The sequence below is a fragment of the Macaca mulatta genome, chromosome 13 (genome assembly GCF_049350105.2).
Source record: "Macaca mulatta isolate MMU2019108-1 chromosome 13, T2T-MMU8v2.0, whole genome shotgun sequence".
In the NCBI taxonomy this organism is placed as follows: domain Eukaryota; kingdom Metazoa; phylum Chordata; class Mammalia; order Primates; family Cercopithecidae; genus Macaca; species Macaca mulatta.
Window position 1 is genome coordinate 97,510,324 of NC_133418.1, and position 14,115 is coordinate 97,524,438.

The following is a 14,115-nucleotide window of genomic DNA, read 5'->3' on the forward strand; positions in this document are numbered from 1 at the left end:
GGCCTCCCAAAGTGCTGGGATTACAGGCTTGAGCCACCGCGCCCGGCCGGTCTCATTTTCAATGTATGTAAAATGACAGAGTTCAAGGCCAGGTATGGTGGCTCATGTCTGTAATCCCAGTACTTTGAGAGGCCGAGGCGGGTGGATCACCTGAGGTCAGGAGTTCGAGACCAGCCTGACCAATGTGGTGAAACCCTATCTCTACTAAAAATACAAAAATTAACTGGGCATGGTGGCGGGTACCTATAATCCCAGCTACTCAGGAGGCTGAGGCAGGAGAATCGCCTGAATCTGAGAGGCGGAGGTTACAGTGAGCCAAGATGGTGCCACTGCATTCCAGCTGGGTAAGAAGAGTGAAACTCTGTCTTGGGGGGAAAAAAAAAGAGTTCCTCTCTTAACTTTTTTGGGCTATCAACCCTTTGGAGTACCTAAAATCGTAGACCTTCTCAGAGAAAAATATATACTATACACACATAATTTTATGTATAATTTCAGGGTTCTCAGGAGTTAGGGTCCTTGCTACTCTAGAACTCTGATTCTTCTTATAATTGGGGCATTAAAATATGGCTTTATCATTTTCCTTTTTTTTTTTTTTTTTTTTTTTGAGACTGTCTTGCTCTGTCGTCCAGGCTGGAGTGCAGTGGCGTGATATTGGCTTACTGCAGCCTCTGCCTCCTGGGTTCAAGCGATTCTCTTGCCTCAGCCTCCCAAGTAGCTGGGACTACAGGCGCCCACCACCACATCCAGCTAATTTTTTTTTTTTTTTTTTTTTTTTGAGACGGAGTCTCGCTCTGTAGCCCAGGCTGGAGTGCAGTGGCCGGATCTCAGCTCACTGCAAGCTCCGCCTCCCGGGTTCACGCCATTCTCCGGCCTCAGCCTCCCGAGTAGCTGGGACTACAGGCGCCCGCCACCTCGCCCGGCTAGTTTTTTGTATTTCTTAGTAGAGACGGGGTTTCACCGTGTTATCCAGGATGGTCTCGATCTCCTGACCTTGTGATCCGCCCGTCTCGGCCTCCCAAAGTGCTGGGATTACAGGCTTGAGCCACCGCGCCCGGCCCATCCAGCTAATTTTTTTTGTATTTTTAGTAGAGACAGGGTTTCACCACATTGGCCAGGCTGGTCTCCAAATCCTAACCTCAGGTGATCTGCCCACCTCGGCCTCCCAAAGTGCTGAGATTGCAAGCGTGAGCCACCATGCCCAGCCAATTTTACTTTTTAATTAAAGGAAGATTGTTTTTTATTTTTTATTTTTTTTTATTTTTTGAGACGGAGTCTGGCTCTGTCGCCCGGGCTGGAGTGCAGTGGCCGGATCTCAGCTCACTGCAAGCTCCGCCCCCCGGGTTTACGCCATTCTCCTGCCTCAGCCTCCCGAGTAGCTGGGACTACAGGCGCCCTCCGCCTTGCCTGGCTAGTTTTTTTTTTTTTTTGTATTTTTTAGTAGAGACGGGGTTTCACCGTGTTATCCAGGATGGTCTCGATCTCCTGACCTAGTGATCCGCCCATCTCGGCCTCCCAAAGTGCTGGGATTACAGGCTTGAGCCACCGCGCCCAGCCAGGAAGATTGTTTTTTAAATTGGTCTTCACAATTATAGACAGCAGCGGACATTTGGTCCTTAGCTTAAGCATATATAACAAAGTGAGGCACATTGTTCATTAATAATGGATATCACTAAAACTTATAAGTAGGCTTTGACCAAGAGACTCCCTGAAAGCATCCCAGGCAACCCTAATTGGTCTGCTCTAAATGTGATAGTTTCTGATATTGTCTACAAGATTCAAATCAAACTAAAATATTCATCCTCTGCAGTGACCAGCCTAACTTTAGTCAGAGGTTTGTCTGCGTGCCTTCCCCACCATCCACCCTTGCAGTGCTCTTACACAGTAGGCATTCAAATTTGCAGGTAACTTCTTAGAGCATATGACCATCAAGGTCATTTATTCATCAGCCTTGTCTCACTGCTGTGTTGTATCAGGCTTATCTTTAATGTGCTCAGTGCTGCCTTCGAGGGGATTCGATGAGTAGGAGAAGCCTCTTGCTCAATAGTTCTAGTCTGCTCTGAGGTAACTCCGTAAGTCCCAAAGTGACATTTCTGTGGGTCTGGACCTTTTGAGTTAACAACATAGTTGAACAAAACTTCTACAATTCTAAAAGAGACCCAGCTTCCTACACTTCCTATCAAAATTATGTGTGTTGGCCACACTATGTACATGTGTGGAATCTCTCTTCTTAACCCTGTCTCCTTTATTCTATAGTGGATCTGATTGGTGGCTACAACATTGGCACCGTGAGCCATGAGAGCCGCGTGGATTGGCTGGAACTTAATGAGACTGGACACAAGCTCCTCTTCAGGGACCGGAAACTTCGTGTGAGAAGAGCTACTAAGGCCTTAGGCATTGACTGGACCACAGAGGGTGTGAGACAAGCTGCTACCAGGAACTGAGGGAGGCAGGATGGAGCATGTTGTCTTTGCTGTGTCATCAGCATAGCAGAAGGCACAGAAGAATCAACATTCTCTGTAGCTGATACCGAAATCCATCCTTTATTACCTCTTTTTTTTTTTTTTTTTTTGGAGACAGAGTCTCACTCTGTCACCCAGGCTGGAGTGCAGTGGTATGATCTCGCCTCACTGCAACCCCTGCCTCCCAGGTTCAAGCGATTCTCCTGCCTCAGCCTCCCATCTGCCTCAGATGGTGTAGCAGGGACTATAGGCACATGCCACCACACCTAGATAATTTTTGTATTTTTAGTAGATATGGGTTTTCACCATGTTGGTCAGGCTGGTCTCAAACTCCTGACCTCAGGTGATCTGCCCGCCTCAGCCTCCCAAAGTGCTGGGATTACAGGTGTGAGCCACCACGCCCAGCCATCCTATATTACCTCAGAGGTGATTGTATTATGGCAACAAAGTCAAGAAGGGAGCTTGGAAGTTGGTGTCTCTTACTGTTCACAGTCTGTGCCCTCAGGAAACTTCCTTAACCCTGCATTCCTCCTGCTCATGCCTAGCTGACCTTCACCTAGACCTGCTGTCCAGTGCTTTTCAGCCACACTTATCTGATGGCACGAACTGGCTGGAGGACAGCCTCTTCGTCCCTCATTGATTCTCATCCCAATATGGTAGCACCAGAGTGTTCAACCTCAGATCAAAGAGACAACCTGATGATTTTAATTTCAGTGAAAGCCACATCACAACTTTCCAGATAATTTAATTTTTCTAGTGGCCTGCCATTTGTAATCCAAGCTGGTAACTCTGGCCCAGAGTTATTTCAAGAAGGAAAGTCTGACCTTCACCTAACTTAAAATTCCTGGGATGTAGATCTTTGTTCTGTGGGCCATCTCTTACTTGACCAGAGTTAGGATATACCAGCTCTGCAGAAAGCAGATCAGTAAGCTTTGAAATGCAGCATGAACCTGAGTGGTGGGTTAGCTCACCACATCTCACCATTAAGGAAATAGTCAAAAGCAAGAGACAGCCCCACATCCCCTTCTAATTGTGTTATCTGCCTCTTCTTTCTTCAGTTGCATCTATATGATATTGAAAGCTGCTCTAAGACGATGATCCTCAACTTCTGCTCCTACGTGCAGTGGGTCCCAGGAAGTGATGTGCTGGTAGCTCAGAACCGACACAGCCTGTGTGTGTGGTACAACATTGAGGCACCTGAGAGAGTCACCATGTTCACTATTAGGGTATGTTGGACACTAGGGGCCCTCAGATGTGATATTGAGCTGATTAATTAGAGCCATGAGGAGACTCTGAAGGCTGCTTGGTTTTCTGTGTCCACCACCCTTAATCTCTGTGATAGAATTGGCAAATGAAGCTTAGACTTATGGACTAACACCCAGAACCATCCTTTTTCAGATTCCTGACATTATATTAGACCCTTGGAGTATGGGTTCATTACAGTGGCCCTGGGAAGTCACCAGGTCATAATATGGAGATCCCTCTAGGCTGGAAATCCCTGATAGGAGAGGCAGTTCTAATGTCATCTCCTTCTGTGCTGATTCTCCGTTATAAGCCATGCAAAGTGCCTTTTTTTCTTAAATTACAGATCAGATCTTCTGTCCTATCCTACCACAACATCACACATAGCCGGTAGTCTTCCAAAATCTGGGGGGAGCCAGAGAAAACAAGAGAGGCAGGCTCCTATGCTAGGCTAGGATGACTGGTGTGTGTATGGGTAGAGCGCTTGATGCTTTCTTTTTGTCCTTTTCCATACCTTTTTTTATCTCCTTTTTGCCTCATTTTAAACTGATTAGGGTCTAAAATTTATTTGTTTAGTTCTTTCTTTCTTTTTATCTCTCTCTCTCTTTCTCTCCTTCTCTCTTTTACTCTCTCTTCTCTGTTTTCTTTTTTTTTCTCTCTCTCTCTATTCTTTCTTTCTGAGACAGGGTCTCACACTATCTCCCAGGCTGGAGTGCAGTGATACAGTCATAGCTCATTGCAACCTCAACCTCCTGGGCTCAACCAATCCTCCTGCCTCAGCCTTCTGTATAGCTAGGACTACAGGTGCATGCCACCATGTCTGGCTAATTCTGTCCTTTCTTTAAACACTTTTTTTTTTTACATTTTGGGTTTGAAAGTTATATATCCTATTTCTGTAGAGGCTACCTTGAAAGTTTTAACGTGTACTTAAATGAACAAAGTCTAAAGTTAATCAGCATCTAACCACCCCCTCCCCTGCAAACAATACAAGGACTTTAAAAGACTTTAACTTTCATCTCCTCCCCTTTGTCATTTTTGTCCAGTATTTTAGTTCTAATCTTACTTTGTCCCCAAAGATAGGCATGATTATTTTATTTTATTTGAGACAGAGTCTCTCTGTCTCAAATAAAATAAGATAGACAGAGTCTCTCTGTCACCCAGGCTGGGGTGCAGTGGCGCGATCTTGGCTCACTGCAACCTCTGTCTCCTGGGTTCAAGAGAGTCCTCTGCGTCAGCCTCCCAGGTAGCTGGGATTACAGGAACCCATCATCACGCCCAGCTAATTTTTGTACTTTTAGTAGAGATGAGGTTTTGCCATGTTGGCCAGGCTGGTCTCGAACTCCTGACCTTAGGTGATCCACCCACCTCGGCCTCCCAAAGTGCTGGGATTACAGGCATGAGCCACCATGCCCTGCCTGATTATTTTATCAGACAGGATTCATTTAGATTTACCATCAAAGTACCAGTTCCTTTGTTTACCTTTTCTTGCAATGCCAGTCTTCTCTCTGGAATAACTTTTCTTCTTCCTGAAGAATGTTATTTAGAAGTTTTTTTGTTTCTGTTTCTTTGATTTTTGAGACAGGGTCTCACTCTGTTGCCCAGGCTGGAGTGCAGTGGCATGATCTTGGCTCATTGCAACCTCCACCTCCCAAGTTCAGGTGATTCTCCCACCTCAGCCTCCTGAGTAGCTGGGATTACAGGCATGTGCCACCTCGCCCAGCTAATTTTTATACTTTTAGTAGAGATGGGTTTCACCATGTTGGCCAGGCTGGTCTCAAACTCCTGACCTCAAGTGATCTGCCTCCGTCGGGCTCCCAAAGTGCTGGGTTTACAGACATGAGCCACTGTGCCCAGCCTTATTTAGAAATTTCTTTAGTGAAAGATGATAAATTTTCAGTTTTTCATTATCTGAACATGTTTCTATTTAGCCTTTGTTCTGAAAAGATGCTTGGACTCAGTACCCAGTTCCAGATTGACAGTTAATTTTTCTTAATTTATAAATGTTGTCTCATTGATTGACTTCCATTGCTGTTCTGAAAAATTTATCAGCAGCCATTTCTGTACAGGTGATCTATCTTTTCTCTTTGGTTTCTTTTTTTTTTTTTTTCCTTTTTTCTTTTTGAGACGGAGTCTTGCTGTGTTGCCCAGGCTGGAGTGCAGTGGCGCGATCTGTCGCCCACGCTGGTGTGCAGTGGCGTGATCTTGGCTCACTGCAAGGTCCGCCTCCCAGGTTCATGCCATTCTCCTGCCTCAGCCTCCCGAGTAGCTGGGACTACAGGTGCCTGCCACCATGCCTGGCTAATTTTTTGTATTTTTAATAGAGATGGGGTTTCACCGTGTTAGCCAGGATGGTCTCAATCTCCTGACCTCGTGATCTGCCCGCCTCGGCCTCCTAAAGTGCTGGGATTACAGGCGTGATCCACTGTGCCTGGCCTCTCTTTGGTTTCTTTTAAAGTCTTCTTTTTTAGGGCTGGGTACCGTGGCTTATGCCTGTAATTCTAGCACTTTGGGAGGCTGAGATAGGCAGATCACTTGAGGCCAGGAGTTCAAGACCAGCCTGGCCAACATGACGAAACCCCATCTCTACTAAAAAGAATAAAAATTAGCCGGGCATGGTGGCGCTTTCCTGCAATCCTGCCTACTTGAGAGGCGAGGCATGAGAATCGCTTGAACCTGGGAGGCAAAGGTTGCAGTGAACCAAGGTTGTACCACTGCTCTCTAGCCTGAACGACAAAGTGAGACTCTGTCTCAGAAAAAAAAAAAAAAAATCTTCTCTTTTTCTTAGGTGTTTTGAAGTTTCACTACAATGTGTCTAGATTTTTTTTTTTTTTTTTGAGACGGAGTCTTTCTCTGTCACCCAGGCTGGAGTGCAGTGGCACGATCTTGGTTTACTGCAACCTCTACCTCCCGGGTTCAAGCAATTCTCCTGCCTCAACCTCCTAAGTAGCTGGGACTATAGGCGTGTGCCACCACACCTGGCTAATTTTTTGTATTTTTAGTAGAGATGGAGTTTCACTGTGTTGGCCAGGGTGGTCTCAGTCTCCTGACCTTGTGATCCGCCTGCCTTAGCCTCCCAAAGTGCTGGGATTATAAGCATGAGCCACTGCACCCAGCCATAAATTTTTAAAATTTATCCTGCTTAGTATAGATCGTGTTTCTTATATTTATGAATACACGTATTTTCATCACTCTTGGAAGTTTCTCAGTTATTATCTCTTCGAACATTGCTTCTCCTCAGCTATTCTCTAGTCTCTTCATCAGAACTCTAGTTAGGCAAATGTTAGATTTCTTGTTTTGCATTTTTAATTTATCTTTCATAGTTTCTTTCTTCCTGCTCCATGCTCCATGCCCAGGTTTTTTGTTTTGTTTTGTTTTGTTTCAATTTTCTGTAAAGACAAGTTCTCATTGTGTTTCCCAGGCTGGTCTCAAACTCCTGGTCTCAAGCAATCCTCCCGCCTCAGCCTCCAAAAGTGCTGGGATTACAGGCATGAGCCACTGCATCTGGCCTCTGGATAATTTCTTTAGATCTGTTTCGATTCATTAGTTTGCTAATCTGCTACTAATCATTGTCTAATCTGCTACTAATCATTGTCTAATCTGCTATTTAAACTGTACATTGAGGTTTTTACTTCAAACATTAAATATTTCTTTAAGTTTTATTTGATTATTTCTCCAGTCTGCCTGGTCATATTGATAATTTCTTGTTCCTTGCTTAATTTTTCATTTCATCTTTTAAGGTATTTAGGTGTTTCATAAATAATCATTTTATATTCCATAACTGGGCTTAAAAACAAAAACAAAACAAAACAAAACAAAAAACAGGGTCTCGCTTTGTCACCCAGGCTGTGCGGCGGCATGATCACGGCTCACTGCGTGCGCAAACTCCTGGGCTCAAGTGATCCTCTCACCTTAGCCTCCTGAATAGCTGGGACTACAGGCACATGCATCCACACCCAGATATTTTAATGTCTGAAATTCTTGAAGGTCTAAAACTGTTGTTTGTAGTTGTTATTTACTGTTTCATAGTGGTTGGTTTCCTTGGGTTTTTTGTTTTTTTTTTTTTTTTGTGAGCTCATGTTGCTTTGAATGTATTCTTTTGGAATCCTGAGGGCCTAAAATGGATATGTTTTCCTCCAGTGATGATTCGGTCTTGTTTCTGCAGGAATCAGGCATATTAATGATCTGTAACCATTTATTTTGTTCCCTTTACTGAAGAGTGGATCCCAGATTTAATTAAGGATTTTCAAATTCAGCCTCCCCATCCTGTTGGGGGGCCTGAGGTTTATTCTCCTGACACTGCATTTGCTTTCAGGACAACTGTACCTTCTCCGTTTGCTCACTTTCCTTTTTTTCTTGCTCAGGATTTTAGCTTATTGACCTTTTTCTTTCTGTCTGTCTTTTTTTGAGAGAGAAGGGTAGGATATGGGTAGGGAATTCTTCAAGTAAGTGAAGCAATGCATTAAAAGTGATTTCTTCAAGTAAGCCCAAGCAATGCATTAAAAAGTATGTTCCAGGTTCAAGTCATATTTTAACGAGAGAACCCTTAAGAATATCTACTCTCATGGTACTGCTGGAAGCAGAAGTGAATGCCACACTTTGTACCTCCAGGAGTTGGCGCTGTCATAGTTAGGAGTATACTTTAACCCAAGGATATTGCTATAAATGAAGTATTTTTTTATGCTTGAGAGAAACTAAAATGTTAGGAAAATCAGGGCCGCTGTGACTCTCTTGACTACTGATTGGGTTGGATGAGGGTGGGTCTTTTCTACAATTGATTCAGTGGAAACTAATCTGAAATTGGGGTGGGGTGAACTTTTACAGGGTGATGTTATAGGTCTGGAGCGGGGCGGAGGAAAGACCGAGGTGATGGTGATGGAAGGTGTGACTACTGTTGCCTACACACTGGATGAGGGCCTCATCGAGTTTGGAACAGCCATTGATGATGGCAACTACATCCGGTGAGAGGCTGGCCAATAACCTGGGAGGTGGTGGGAAAGTCTGGTTCTGAGAGGGGAGGACCTGGGGTGGGGTGTAAAACTGGCCAGCACTGATAAGGATCCAGTGATCCTGGGAGGCGATGAGACAAAGATGGCTCTTCTCCCTCCCCTTGCCCCATCACCAGTATTCTGCTGTATCTTCCTAGCCCATTCCTTATTCATTATGCTTTGCTTCCTTCCCTTTCCAGGGCAACAGCCTTCTTAGAGACTCTGGAAATGACCCCAGAAACAGAGGCAATGTGGAAAACCTTGAGTAAACTGGCACTAGAGGCAAGGCAACTACACATTGCGGAGAGGTGAGCTAGACGTGTAGAACAGAGGTGCCAGGTAGCTAGGAGGGATGACCACATGAGTATTTTCCCTGTGGGCTGCTCCAATCCAGTGTTAAGGTACTCCCTACCTTCCCACTGCCAGCAAATAACAAAGAGCCCTTCTGCAGTACAATATTCCAAACACTCTCCCATCCTAGATTATAAGAGTATGCCTTGACCGGGTGTGGTGGCTCACGCCTGTAATCCCAGCACTTTGGGAGGCCGAGGCGGGCAGATCACAAGGTCAGGAGTTTGAGACCAGCCTGGCCAACATGGTGAAACCCCATCTCTACTAAAAATACAAAAATTAGCCAGGCGTATTGGCGGGCGCCTGTAATCCCAGCTACTGAGGAAGCTGAGGCAGAAGAATTGCTTGAACCCAGGAGGCAGAGGTTGCAGTGAGCTGAGATGGCGCCACTGCACTCCAGCCTGGGCGACAGAGCAAGACTCTGTCTCAAAAAAAAGAGTATGTCTTAGCTGGGCACAGTGGCTCATGCCTATAATCCTAGCACTTTGGGAGGGTGAGGCAGGCAGATCACGTAAAGCCAGGAGTTTGAGAGCAGCCTGGCCAACATGGCGAAAACCCAGCTCTACTAAAAATACAAAAATTAGCCGGGCATGGTGGTGCACACCTGTGGTCCCAGCTATTCAGGAGGCTGAGGCACAGGAATCACTTGAACCCGGGAGGCAAAGGTTGCAGTGAGCTGAGATCATGCAACTGCACTCCAGCCTGGCTGACAAGTGAGACCATATCTCGAAAAAAGAAAAAGTGAAAAAACAAGAGTATGTCTTTTATTATTTTTACTGCCCCTTCTTGTAACTAGGTTCCCCTTAACATTTTTTTACTATTCTTACCCTTCAATCCATGCCTATGTGTATAATTGAGGTTTGGTATAGGAGTGTAGTTCACAGGACAAACTTGGGACTCCAGACTCCTTTAGTTCAAATCTTGGTTCCAATTACCAACTTGTATAACCATAGAGAGGTTATTTGACCTTCCCAAACCTTGGCTTCTTGATTTTCTCCATGTAGACTAGGATAATAATAGTATTTGCCTCATATGATGATAAAGAAGATGGTAAGGATATTGGTAGTGAAGGAGTGATGAAAGAATCTGTGCAAATTGCTCAATAAATGTCATCTGCTGCCATTTTGGCTAGGAATCATCCTTGATCCCATTTTGTCCACACTTCCCACATGTAGATTATCAGCAAGTCCTAACGATTCTGTCTTCAAAACACATCCTGATGTCTCCATCCTCATGCAGACCACTGCCATCTCCCACCTGCAGTATTGCACAGCCTCTTAGTCTCACTGATACTATTTCTTGTACCCCTACCATCTATTCATCCCAGAGCAGCTGAGGTCATTTTTTAAACATAGATTGTGTCATTTTCACGACTGGAACCTTCCATTAGCTTACTGTTTTACTTACTATAAAACCCAAACTCCTTGTATGGCCTTACCCCTGAAGTTTTTTGACCTCTGCTTCTTTCTCATGCCAGTCTCCTACTTGGCCATTAGTCTCCAACCACACTGGCATCCTTCTGGCTCTGTGAGCGTGCCAAGCTCACACCTGCTATAGGCCTTTACACTAGCTGTTCCCTCTCCAGGAATGACTTTTCCCCATCCTGCCATGACTGGCTTTTTCTTGTATTCAGGTCTCAGCTCAAATGTCAATTCATCAGAGAGACCTTCTCCAACTACCAAGTTAAGTGGCCCCTTCAGTCACTATCTATAACAGGGGTGTCCAATCTTTTGGCTTCTCTGAGCCACATCGGAAGAATTATTATCTTGGGGCCACACATAAAATATACTAACACTAATGATAGCTGATGGGCTAAAAAAAAAAAAAAAAGAATCACAAAAAAATTTCATAATGTTTTAAGAAAGTTTATGAATTTGTGTTGGGCCACATTCAAAGCCATCTTGGGCCATGGGTTGAACAAGTTTGATCTATAATATTACATTATTTTATTTTTTATTATCTCCAATTTTACTAATTATTTGTCTCCACCAGAATGGAAGTTCTCAGAGAGCAAAGCCCTCATCTTCCTTAGTCTCTGTATGTCTCCAGTGACAAGCACATTGCCTGGCACATCATAGATGCACATCAATTTGTATTTGCTGAACCAATGAATTAATGATGATTCTATAATAATATTACTATCAATGTCATTGCTTCCATGCCATAGGTGCTTTTCTGCTTTGGGCCAAGTAGCAAAAGCTCGATTCCTGCATGAGACCAATGAGATTGCAGATCAAGTGTCCCGGGAATATGCAAGTATTATGCTCCTGATTCATTCTGTCTGTCTCCAAAGCTGATTTCTCTTAGTATTCAGCCCCATGATTTCTAGCTTTCCAGCCATCCCTAGTTTCCTTTACCCTGCCCACCCTACCTCTACCCTCAAGTCAGACCGTTTCAGAATTGCTTTTGCTAAACCTCAAACCTTTAAGCTCCATGAAGTGTTTTACCTTCCCAAGTCTTTTGTTTTCTCCATCCTTCTGGCCTTCCAAATTCAGCCCTCACAGACAGAATAGCAGCACCTACAGAAAAACCAGAACCTCCTTTTTCCCCCACAGGGCGGAGAAGGAACAGACTTTTATCAGGTCCGAGCACGTCTAGCCATGCTGGAAAAGAACTACAAACTGGCCGAAATGATCTTTTTGGAACAGGTAATAGGTAAAGAGAGACAGGTTGGAAGAGGGGATACGAGGGAAAAAGAAGGAAAAGGGGATGCAAACTCAAGGGAGGAAAGCATGCTGGTAAGCTAGGCTTCCAAAGGTTTGGTGAAAACTTTCGAAGAGGTTTATATAGTTAATTTCACCCCTTCCTTAACTTCCTCCTCTTGTGTTAGTCCTTACTTTTCTAGACAAAATTCCTTCTTTGGCCTTTGATTACTACTTTCTTTCATACGCAGTCTACTACCTCCCCTCTAGTCCAGAGCCTGTCTTTGCAGTTCTTGTGCATAGGGGTAGATCCAGGTTTTGTGGGCCAGAAGCTTATACAATTTGAGGAGCTCTCTTTAAGAACAGTTGCCTTAGGCCAGGTGTGGTGGTTCACGCCAGTAATCCCAGCGCTTTGGGAGGTGGATCACATGAGGTCATGAGTTCAAGACCAGCCTGGCCAACATAGTGAAACCCCATCTCTACTAAAAATACAAAAAATTAGCCAGGCATGGTGGTGCATGCGTGTAATCCCAGCTACTTGGGAGGCTGAGGTGGGAGAATCGCTTGAGCCAAGGAAGCGGAGGTTGCAGTGAGCTGAGATCGCACCACTGCACTTCAGCCTCAGCAACAGAGTGAGACTCCATCTCAAAAAAAAGAACAGTTGCCTTGGAAAGGGCCTGTGCAAATAAGGAGGCCTGAAGCTTAAGCTTCTTTTAGTTTCCCAATATTTCTGCTGGTATAGTAGTTAAAAGGTAAGGCTTTTGGTCCTCATGTGCTGGCATCATAGCCAGGCTGAGGAGAGCTTGCTGCTTTCTGATCCTCATATCTTTCTGGCATCCCTCTCCGCTCTGCCTTTTTCCCCTAGAACGCTGTGGAGGAGGCCATGGGCATGTACCAGGAGCTACACCGTTGGGATGAGTGTATCGCTGTGGCTGAAGCCAAGGTACCTGTTTTGTCTTCTCCACAGTTGTTGAGAATTTGGTTCTGCCAATTTCAAAAACCTTCTTTTGTCAAGGAGGCCATAGAAACCAGAACAGGGTTGGGGCTTGGACTTGACATGGTGAGGAATTAGGATACTACTGACCCAGGAGCACTCCCCTTGTTGTAGAGGGATTGGAGAAGCATGGGAGGCAGAAGAGTAGGAAGGGGGATGTGACTTCTAGTTCTCCTCTGTGTGTGTCCAGGGGCACCCAGCCCTAGAGAAGCTACGCCGTAGTTACTACCAGTGGCTTATGGACACACAGCAGGAGGAGCGAGCAGGTGAACTACAGGAGAGCCAAGGGGATGGGCTAGCAGCCATCAGCCTCTACCTCAAAGCTGGGCTCCCTGCCAAAGCTGCTCGGCTGGTGCTGACCCGAGAGGAACTGCTAGCCAACACAGAGCTGGTAGAACACATCACTGCAGCCCTTATCAAGGGGGAACTCTACGAAAGGGTATGCTGGCTTCCTTTTCCTAGCCCTTATGTCCAGGAGCTCAGGACCCTTCCCTCACCCAGAGGAGTCTTGGGGTGCAGAGTACTTCCTGACTGCTGGTGTTCCCTTGTTTTTGGAGCTAATACTTAGTTCTTTGTGTTGTAGGGGTATCATAGTAATGTGCTATGTGTTAACAGGCAGGTGATCTCTTTGAGAAGATTCACAATCCACAGAAGGCCCTGGAGTGCTACCGTAAAGGCAACGCATTCATGAAAGGTACTAGCCACCTATGAGCCATCCTTTACTGTTGTGGACTCTTGCCCCTCTGATTCCCCGGCACCCCTTGGTGTGTGTGTTCAGGTTGCCTGGCTCCAGTTCTCCATTCCTCCCCTTCTTACCCATTCTCCATGCTTCATCTCCCTGTCCTACCTTTTTCCTGAGGCCTGTCCCTGGAAATCTGGGCTGAGCACCTTTTCTCTCCCTGGCAGCGGTAGAGCTGGCTCGATTGGCCTTCCCAGTGGAGGTGGTGAAACTAGAGGAGGCATGGGGGGACCACCTGGTGCAGCAGAAGCAGCTTGATGCAGCCATTAATCACTACATCGAAGCCAGGTATGGGAGTATGGGAATGTAAAGGAGATTTAGGTGTGAAGTGAGGGGCAGTGGAGCAAGTAAGGACACCAAGGCTTAAAAGAAGATATCTCAAAATGTAGGTTGATGTGTGCTTAAGGGGTCCTTTTACCTCCATTCATCTTCATCTTTCATCCTACATATTTATATCTTTCTCAACTTTGCCAGGTGCTCCATTAAGGCAATTGAGGCCGCCCTGGGTGCCCGCCAGTGGAAGAAGGCAGTTTATATATTAGATCTACAGGACCGGAACACTGCGTCCAAATACTATCCTCTCGTGGCCCAACACTATGCATCCCTGCAGGAGTATGAGGTGAGGAAGAGTCCCTTTTTGCAGCATGAGGCGATGCAGTAGAGGATAACAATGAGAGAACCCAAAACAGGAAGTGGAGGCAAG

At 45.4% G+C, this 14,115-nt stretch overlaps 1 protein-coding gene and 1 long non-coding RNA gene across 5 annotated transcripts in view; one reads left to right on the forward strand and one right to left on the reverse strand.

Annotated features, from left to right (window-relative positions):
- Positions 1-14,115, forward strand: part of IFT172 (intraflagellar transport 172) — a 44,929-nt gene that overhangs the window by 16,567 nt on the left and 14,247 nt on the right. For 3 of the 4 annotated variants that reach the window (XM_028831461.2, NM_001257589.1, XM_015111911.3), the window contains 11 exon segments: positions 2,254-2,366; positions 3,518-3,685; positions 8,523-8,659; positions 8,887-8,994; positions 11,205-11,289; positions 11,593-11,685; positions 12,545-12,622; positions 12,864-13,112; positions 13,289-13,367; positions 13,580-13,700; positions 13,887-14,031. In XM_028831461.2, coding sequence (XP_028687294.2) covers positions 2,254-2,366; positions 3,518-3,685; positions 8,523-8,659; positions 8,887-8,994; positions 11,205-11,289; positions 11,593-11,685; positions 12,545-12,622; positions 12,864-13,112; positions 13,289-13,367; positions 13,580-13,700; positions 13,887-14,031 — 1,376 coding nt within the window. 4 annotated transcript variants of the gene reach the window in all.
- On the reverse strand, positions 2,544-10,885 carry LOC144333824 (uncharacterized). The gene is made up of 3 exons (XR_013402908.1): positions 9,734-10,885; positions 2,812-4,400; positions 2,544-2,662 (listed from the first exon to the last, which is right to left on the reverse strand). It is a non-coding gene; the product is annotated as an uncharacterized LOC144333824 (long non-coding RNA).